General features: G+C 48.3%; 1 protein-coding gene across 1 annotated transcript; it reads right to left on the reverse strand.

Moving 5' to 3' along the window:
• On the reverse strand, window positions 1-2005 carry LOC147850611 (protein trichome birefringence-like 21). Its single transcript, XM_087336635.1, has 2 exons — window positions 1333-2005; window positions 1-1226 (listed from the first exon to the last, which is right to left on the reverse strand). The coding sequence occupies exons 1-2, from the start codon at window positions 1858-1860 to the stop codon at window positions 420-422; spliced, it is 1335 nt and encodes a 444-aa protein (XP_087192761.1). The 5' UTR covers window positions 1861-2005; the 3' UTR covers window positions 1-419.
• Window positions 2006-10193: the final 8188 nt, after the last annotated feature.

Here is a 10193-nt window from a genome sequence, read left to right on the forward strand (position 1 = left end):
GAATGATAGGAAGTAAACATTATTATTCATACTTATTGAGGAAAGATAATAGTAAGGTTATACAAAAAAGGAAGCCTAGCATATATACATATGGAAACCTTTGACATATACCATGATGGATCGTTGTCTTTACTTATGACTTCATAACATTGGGTTTCACTTGACAACATCGCCTTCTTCCTTTCAATCTGAACAATGTCGAATCTTTTCTTTTGTATTTTTTGAAATTTTGATTCCATCAGATCATGTTGAACATATGACAAAATGCAAGTTTACATCTGAGATCCAGCTCTTGCTCATAATACTCTAACTAGTCCATAAGAAGCTTGGTTCTCTGGACTTGTTTTATAGATCAAGCCAAACTCTTCAGCACATGACAGAGATGGCTCATTCTCGAATGCTAATTGTACATATATAAATCATCCACATAACTGGGCACTAGAATTACAGCAAGATTTAAGAGTGTGCAACAATATCTCGTTCCAGGTATCTATAGGACCCGGCATGCACCAATGTAGACAATCGCTTACAGCATCATTGCTATCATGATTCCGGTAAATACCCGGGTGACCATCAGGCCGAAGAAATGCACTATATGTAATATCAATGAGTTTCAATCTTGAAGCATCCTTCTCACCCTCTTCTCCTTCTTTCTCCGACAACAATGCAATGGCTTTGTTGAATTCCTCGATCTGAATCTTGTGCATCTCGTTAGTCATCCATGGTAGAGAAGCATTCATATGTGGATCTGCATCAGGCTGTGTATTATTGCATTTTCCTCCTTTGTCCCATGCCTGCTCACCGAAGTGTGGAACAGTAACTGTCCGAAGGAAGGAAATGCCCTTGTACTGGTACACTACATGTTTCAATACAGTCTCCCATGTAATCCTCATCGCCGGCAACATACCGAAAGCTGTGAAATTAAATCCTGTCCTTTCACTGGCTCCCAGTATACTGCTGTTAGCATAATAGATGCTAGGCCTAAAGTACCAATAAGCAGTGGAAAACACGATGACATCATAATGATCTATCCGAGATAACCACGCCACATCAGGCATGTCTAAATGAAGATGGAAACAGCCTTGCTCATCAGTTGTGTGGTTCACTAGAAATGTCGACCATATGTTTCCCAATGTGAAGTTATGGGATATGAAATCCCACTGATACTCATGTTCATTCCATAGATTACCCTCGGGCACAACCGAGGAGCTGTAAGGATCCTCAACCTACAGACAATTTGTTGACACATTAAACTTTCATTCCCTTGATCTGGGCAGTGTCCTATGGAGTGATCACTCTCATGCCTAGTATAAATCCATGTATTATGTTTACCTGTGTGAGAGCACATAGAAGAGCTTGCATTTGGTTGCGAGCGAGCGAATCTCCAATGAATGCCATTTTCTTTCCTCTCAACAGGCGAAGGAAATACACGGGATCGAACCGCTGCAGATCGCAATCCAAGGGTTGCCATCTCCAATGGAGATAATCTCTGTCTGGTCTTGCATTGCTTAAACAGTTCTGGTTGAATTGCATATATGGACAAGTCTCGTTCGTATATAAGAGAGTGAAGTCGGACTCCTCAGGAATCCACATTCCTTTGGATAGATCGCAGCAGCAATGTGTTCGATTCACAACAGTTGGACGAAGGAGGGACGAATTGCTTTGGCGTGTGTGAGGAGGAGGAGGAGGAGGAGGAGGAGGAGGAGGGTTATGGAGCAGCAGCTGCCGTGGGCCGCCGTGATAGAGAGGGGCGAGGAAGAAGGAAGCGTAAGAAAGAGAGATGAGAGTAACGCAAGAGATGGGAAGAGATATGGCGACTTTGTGTTGAGGCCATAGTTTGCTGTAGTTTGGTATGATCATGACGTGGGAGGAGGATGATGATGATCATTTGAGGAGGAAACAGGGAACAGAGCATGTGCTTACTCTCTGTTCTTCGATTGGGTAGTGACAGAGATGATAATGATGATGATCTATGAAACTTAAAACAATTTCCAAGAAGATCTTGAAGGGATGGGGGATGGAGAAGGAGACGGAGGTGAAGAAGGTGAAGGTGAAGGTGGGTTCCCCTGCCTCCCTCCTCCAAAACCTAACCTAACCTAACCTAACCTAACCAAAACCAAAACCTAACCTAAACTCCTCCTGTATGACCTAAATAAAAGGGCCGAAAATAAAAAAAGAAAAGACGAAGCGGAATGCAGTTTGTCTGTCTGTCTGTCTGTCTTGTCTGTCTGTCTGTCTGTATGTATGTAGTTGTTAGCCGTCTGTTGCCTGCTCTCTCCTCCTGCACCTGCACCTGCACCTGCGCCGCCTGTCTGCCCGATTAAATAAATAAATATGTAAGTAAAGAAAGGAAGGGAAGTGCTCTCTGTCTCTCGTTCTCATTAATATATATAATATATATATCTTTCTTTCTCATTTCCTTTTCTTTTGGCCGCCTCCAACGAATCTACATATTGTATTCTACATATGTATATGTATGTAAAGAAGCAAAAGCAAAGAGCAGAAAATCAACCTTTCTCTGTCTCTCCCTCCCTTTTCCTTTGACTTTACCAAAGAATCCCACTCTCCGTCATCTCCATCTCCATCTCCATCCCCATCTCTCTCTCTCCATCCAATCCTCTCAATCAATCTACTCTCCGTCTTTCAGATCCAGGAACAGCAGCACACGCAGACCTCTCTAATTTCTTTATTTAGTTTTGCCTTCCCCATCCCATCCCATCCATCGCTGGGCTGGGCTGGGCTGGGCTCTTGGCGTTCGTTACTTCAGGAGGATTTTCTTGTAATATGGCGCGACAAGTTACAAACCCCACCACTCTTCTTGGGATGGATGGGCTGCCTTAGTTACCAAGATCTCTTGCTTATTACTCTTTTTATTCGTTCTCTTAAAACTGGATCATTTCCGAATAAGACTAAATCAAATATATGAGAATTTGACGTATCACTCTTTCATTTGTTCTGTTAAAAAGTTGGTTTTCGAAACATTCACACGATTTAACATGTATTTACTACATTTAAACACGAGAACGAACAACCCTTATAATACATACATTCGCTCTCTCTCTCTCTCTCTCTCTCTCTCTATATATATATATATATATATATATATATATATCCACTTGGATTTACCTCGATGGTACACAATGCTATGCTGTGCCAAGGTCATTTCTGATAATACTTAGATCTATGTACCTCAATGTTACACAATGCTTTGTGTGTGAAGATTATACCGTGATGCAACAAAATGCTCCTTGAAAAGTATATAAGAATGAAAATAGAAAGCTTGAGGATGTACGAAAAAGGGGAGATATGCCACAAGGAAACATCGTCGTTGTTTAAGTAGGGACACTAGGTCGTTGTTTAAGTAGGGACACTAGGTGATCTATGAGTCTACTTCACACAATCCACATTTATCTCTTGGAATTGCATGGATACCCATAGAATATGTGAATTGGCATAGATGTACTAACCAAATACATTATATTTCTTTCTAACACGTGGAAACAATATGGTGGATGGAATCATTAAGTAAGGTTTGGGCAAATACTTTGCTTGGATAGTTTGACATTTTCTCAATTTAGAATATGATTTTGTATTTGTTGACATTAATGCAAGGACACGAGCTTTGCAACATTTCATACAATGTATCTTAAGGATGCAAGTTCATATACAAATACATGGTTGACCATACGTGCATGAAATTTGGGTCGGATTAATATGCAATGTCAATTTTATAAATATGCAATAGTATTAGAATGCTTCTTAGAAATGGTGTATCTCTATAGAGGTGACATCGGGAACTTCTAATATGGAAAACACAATGGAAGTAATGAGATTTTCAAAAGATGTTTTGAGAATCGAACTCAACTTCCCATAGAGACAGTGTTCACATTGGCCAGTGGACATCATACTAGGCTAGAGTTGTAATTAATAGAAAGAGCACTTGCCCTAGATTAGTTGGTATTTAAACCAACCTCTTGTAACCTAGTTATTGTTGGACGTTGTCGCGGTATTCCGCGAGTACGTGTAAGATCTTAGGCGGGACCACGGGGGTCTTGGATTAGGGAGTAGAGGGGGAATGAAAGCTTAGCTCGAGAGGGGAGGAGAAAGAATAGGACATAAACATAGAATGGATGGAGGCAAGATACACAAACGAGTTATATTAAGAAACACCAAACACTTTACAACCATGGCCGCATAGGCCGAACGAAAACACTATATGGAACCCTAACCGAATAAGTAAAGTAAAGAAGATGATGAAGAAGAAACCCTAACTGAAACCCTAAACCCCAAATAGAAACCCTCGACCTAAGTGGTATACCTCTCTCACTCAAAATAGGCAACCCCTTCACAAGAGACCCCTCCCTTCCTTTTATAGCCCAAGGAGGGAGTGATGTTACAATGTGGGATAAATTCTCCCCCTTATTCTATACACCATTTTCCTACTATACATGTGCACATGTTGCACATTGCCGACTTGCCCATTCCATCCCAGTTTCACACCAAAGTCGGAAATCTTCACGACATCCACCCCCACCAAACCGCACACCCACCCGGTATGTGCCATGAAAGGAAAAGGTGAGAGATTTCGCTGACGATGATCAACCGGGTTCTTCGTCGTCCCGGCACCTGACCGCCTTGCCGGCTCCTACCGACCCCGATCCGTTGGCTCGATCCGATCCGCCATATTTGACGCTCACACCTTCTTCCCCGATCGGCCCTCTCGAACACCGTTGTCGATCCGGTCGCTCCTCCTTTGTTTGCCACGTATGCCCTCTGATTAGGACCCCAGTCACTCCGCTTGTATGCCGGATTTTGTGCCTCGCATGTCGCATGTGTCCCTCCTTTGGTTTGATCATCTCCTCGTCCCAAGCACCTTGGCGTGCCATCTCTCTCCATTCCGCGCTTGCCTTCTGTAGACTCTTCCGGTGTGTTGATGTCGTCCTCCAAGTACGCGCTCGTTCTTCAGTCCTTAGGTGCCCCATTACGCGCTTGTTTCTCCCTTGCTCGACGTGCTCTCTCGCGGTAGAGCGTACCGTCATCCCGACCTTGGTGTTGGTGTCCTTCGCGGCTCATGTCGTGTCGTTACGCTTGCGTGTGGGGAACTAAGGTGGGACCACGAGGGCCTTGGACCGAGGAGTGCACGAAACAAGGAGGAGAAGAGAGCGGAAGCGATGAGCCGGCGATTACCGGCTACAGACGAGTAGCTGGACGAGGGCCGATAAGTGCCCTTTACTGGCACGTTGTGCTCGCCGGACCAAACGAAAACACAACTAGCTCTCACCGTCTCACCGAAAACACGACAACGTAAAAAGAAGAGACAGGGGCGCGCACCCAATCAGTTACGAGACAACTGCGAGTTAGAGAGCACATAGATACACTGGGAGGCGACAACTCAAAGAATCGATTCAACCTAATAAGTGATTACAATGCTCCCAAGATTACAATCGGCACGACAGTGACCGACCAAACACACACCCACGCACACACCCGAAACACACAATGGAGCCCCTATTGGAAGCCCATGGGCTTCTCTCGCGAGCAGAGGCGACCGACCAAAAATCTACAGAGATCAACGGGAATGAGGAGAAGGATGATCGGTTCCCAGTCCGACAACACTTCGTCCTTGCCAAAAACGCGATCCCATTTTAGGCTTCTCCACTTCCTTTTATAGCCGTTGGGGAGGGACTGTCACGTCCTATTTACATCGTGTTTATTCTCTGTCCCTTCGGACAGAGATACACATCGATTTTCATAGCTAATAAATATGTTCTACCTAGTATATTTACATCAGGCCGACCTATTCCTAGTTATGTACAAACTAGTCAATTTATGCATCCACATGTAAAGGTCGGTTCACCCGCTTTATCCTCCAATCCCTCTTAAGGCCGGTTTTCTTCACGACATCCACCCCCACCAAACTGCGGATCCACAGGCATGCGCCATAAAGGAACAAATACCGGAGAAAACCGACTCATGTTCACCCGTTGCCCTCCGAATCATCGTCCGCTCCGAACCGTCGTCATCGTCATTTGCGCTCCTCGGGTCTGGCTCGTCTTCATGCTGCTTCTTGAAGGCCTTGATCCTCCTCCCGGATACCGGCACCGCTATCCACGTCCCGTCGAGCTTCGCGACATGGTAAGTGTCGTTGTCATTTGCGCTCGTTACGGCGTAGGGCTCAAACCACCTCCTTGCAAACTTACGCATTGCCTTGTGTTGGTTGTCGAGGCTGTTGTCGTAAACCAACACCGAGTCGGCTTCCTCGATCTTCTTTGGTCGTAGCCGGTGAGTTTGGCCAAACCGGCCCTTGTTCTTCACCCTTGCCTCGTGCAACCTTGTCCTTGCCCGATCCACATCATCCGGTTTCCGATCTAGCTGTCGAATCCGTGCCGCCAATAGATCCTCTCGGCTCCTCTCGTCCTTCTAGTCCACTGAGGCCCAGGAGGAGATCGTTCGCTCCATCGACATGATCAACTTCTGCCCCTACATCAGCTTTGCCGACATGAACCCAGTTACCGAACTATGCGTAGTTCTGTCCGCCCACAATGCGTAAGGTAGGAGCCGCAACCAATTCCTGACTTGCCCTTCACATGCCCATACTAACGCCTTCACGATCGGCCCGTGCCCGTGCTCTATCTTCCCGTTAGTGTCTGGATTGTACGCCGTTGTGAGGGAGAGCTTGACCGCTAATCGGGCAAACCACTCTTCGGCTTCCTGTGCATCCAACTCTCCCCGGTCAACCATGATCTTTCCCACACACCCGTACTGGCATACCACTTCCTTGATCAGAAACTGGCACACAACTGCAGTCGTCTTATTCTATAGTGCGCAGCCCTCCACTTGGTTCGTCAAGTCCTCTCGCACAAGCACCAGGTACCGCATCTCCCCTACCCCCATCGGCATCGTCACTAAGTCTAGCATCCATTTGAAATGGACGGTCAGCGGGTAGGTCGGGTGTAGCTCGTCTCGATGTCGGATCGTGGAGTGCATCTGGCAACTCTCACATGTCGTCACGAACTAATGCACGTCCCGGTGTAGCCCGGCCACCAATACTTGACCGTCAGCTTCTCGAATGTGTTCCACGTCTTGTGATGTCCGGCCCAAGGACTCTCGTGGTACGCCGTCAGCAATGCCTTCCGCTCTTCCCTTCCTGCCACTACGTGGAGTGGAGCGTCACCTTGCTTTTTCGGGTGCTTCCATATGTTCCCGTTCTGCAGGAAGAACCGATATGCCTTCTTTCGGATCCAATTAGCTTCGTCTCTTGTCCACGTTGTGTCCGGCGTCATTGTCTTCAAGAACCTATTGATTTGGAGCCACTCCCCGTTGTACTCGCCTTCGTCGAACTCATTAAGCGCCGGAGTGCTCCCTGCCCTTGTCGTCACGTAAGCCAACTCGAAGAAGTCCACACCAACTTCCTCGTCCCTCTGATACCATGCCTTCCTCGTCATTGAACCGTGCTCTCGAAAGCATGTCGGCCATGGCGTTGTCTTTCCTGGAGATGTGCCGTATCTCCGGATTCAGGGACTTAATGTACGCGATCCACCTGAGCATCGCTAGGTCCGGCGTCACGCATCCGGAAACCATACCGAGGATCGGTAGGCAGTCCATCTTGATTATCACCTCTGTCCCGATTAAGTACTCTTTATCGGCCTTGACTGCTGAAACGATACCCCAGAGTTCGCATTTTACCTGGGCGTATCCTCGTTGTCGCTTGCTAACTACCTTCACTCCAAACCGGATGGGGAAACTCGCGCCGCTCTCCTCCTCCTGGTTGATCACCCATCCGATCCCGGTCGGGCTCGTGTCTACGGTCACGTATATCGGGACCTCCTTGCCATAAATCGCTTTCCGGAGTGCCGGCGCTGCGGTAAGTGCCTCCTTCAACCTCCGGACCGACTCCGCATGCTCTCTGCCCCACTGGAACTTACGCCCTTTCTTCAGCAACCCGTAGAGTGGCTCCGCGGTGTGTGCATAGTGCAAGATCCAGATGTGGTAGAACGCGCATGCGCCCAAGAACCTCCACACCTTCGTAACCGACTTGCATTCTTCCTTCATTACGGAGATGGCTTCTACCTTTGCCGGAGACAGTTTCTGACCGTAAGGCCTGCACAAGTGTCTGACCACTAGGATCTCCAATTGCCCGAAAGCCAATTTCTCTCCGGAGAAGGTGAGTTGTGCTGTCGTGGTAATCCGCATGCGCGTGTTAGATCCGGGGCAGGACCACAGGGGTCTTGGACTAGAGAGAGACGGAGTATGGAAGGTCGAGCTTCACTTCATCCCGCGACCGGCCAAGACACCAACCAGAGCCTTTCTGGATACGTACCGGGAGCAACCATATGAGAGAGGGAAAAGGGCGTGCACGCAACACTGACTAGACACACGCATCCTATGTACAGAAACTAGAAAGAAGGAACTCCAAAGACACCAACACAGACACAGATGCATAGAACTTCACTAAATATATATATGTATGTACAAGAGCAAGATTGAAAACGTAAGTGTTTACGGAAGCGTAAAACAGAGAACAACACAGAGAGAGAGAGAGAGAGAGAGAGAGAGCAGAACACAAGTTCGAAATTATATCAAGACTACGTACGCACACTGTGCTAAGTAGCACTATTTATACAAGTCCTCTTGGGACTGACAGAAGTACCATGTACTTCAATGCTCACACGAGCATCTGACACTTACTACGAGACTATAGCTACCTAGTAGTCTATCCTATACTAGGCTTCCGATTGGACTCCCGTTTACGGATTGCACCGGCCTCCACTGCTTGCCGGTTCGGTTGCTCACCGTAATACCGATCCGTTTCGCCCGATCCGTCTCGCTTACCGGCTCCGGCTTATTCAGCTGATCCGGCTCCGGTTGAGCTTGCCGCTCAACACTCCCCCTCAAGCTCAACCCGAGGTGGGGTCGTAGTGTCGACCTCTATAGTAGTCGTTTCTCCCAACCGACTTCTCCTGGCGTCACTCCGCCTTGCTCGTGCTCCTCGTCCGGTCCGGTCCCGTTTGCCGCGACCCCTTTGGTTCTGCGCGCCTCGACCCTCTCGGTCGATATGTCTGCTCAATAGGCCCATCTCAGCACTCACGTTGCTGTGACTCCGGCGCTTGCCGATCCGTCGGTTCTCCCACGATGGCATCGACTTCCGTTGTGTCCGTGTCCCCTTGGCCTTCAGTCGATCCGACTCATCCGGATCCATCTGTTGATCCGAGTCAGCTGTCTCCGACTCGTTCCAGCTCTTGTCCGAATCGGTACACTCCGATTCGACCTCCGGCTTCAGGCCTCTCACCACATCGGACCACTTCCGTGTCTTGGCCTTCTCCATGCTTCCCTCGGCTTCTTCAGCCGGTGAACCGAAATCGAATTCTTCATTCGACTCCGCATCATGGTCAGTACCGTCGTGATGACCTCCGCACAGCATGCACTTCTCTTCTTGAGTGCACAACTCTTCTTCACAGCTGCTTGCTCCGACCTGTTCGGATGTGTCAACTTCCTTCGCCGACTCGGCTTCCTTTATCTTCTTGTCTCCTCTTCTTCCGGCTCCCCTCTTACCGACGGGTTCAACAGTTTGTTGGCCTTTGCCCGTTTTGGTAGAGACTTTGCCCTTGCTTCTCCCCCTCAAGTGCGGCACGTCGAGATGCTGAATACCAAGCATGTCGGTAAAGTGCTGCAACTTGTCCGATCCGAGCGGCTTGGTGAAGATGTCGGCAACTTGCCGATCCGTATGAACATACCGTAGGTCAACTTCACCGCTTAGGACCCGCTCACGCACGAAGTGGTAGTGCACCTCGATGTGCTTTGTGCGAGCATGGAACACAGGGTTCCTGGCGAGCTGCAGGCTGCTCATGTTATCGCAGTAAATCGGGACCGGGGTCAGTACCTCGATCCGCAAGTCTCGCAGCAGTCGCCGAAGCCAAATGGCTTCACAAGTGGCAACGGTAGCGGCCCGGTACTCAGCCTCAGTGCTTGACAAAGCCACTGTGTGCTGCTTCTTGCTGCTCCACGCAACGGCCGCGCTACCTATGGAGAACATGTATCCGGAAGTGGAGCGGCAATCAGACGCATCACCGGCCCAGTCAACATCTGTGTAACTGACAAGCTCTTCGGGTATACCTCGCCGGTATAGCAGTCCCCGGTCCTTAGTGCCACTGACATACCGTAATATTCGTTGCGCGCATTGAAGGTGCTCCTTG

This window comes from Azolla caroliniana, unplaced genomic scaffold (assembly GCF_043228905.1).
Source record: "Azolla caroliniana isolate FFs.n. ecotype wild unplaced genomic scaffold, voAzoCaro1.0.p SCAF_21, whole genome shotgun sequence".
NCBI lineage: Eukaryota > Viridiplantae > Streptophyta > Polypodiopsida > Salviniales > Salviniaceae > Azolla > Azolla caroliniana.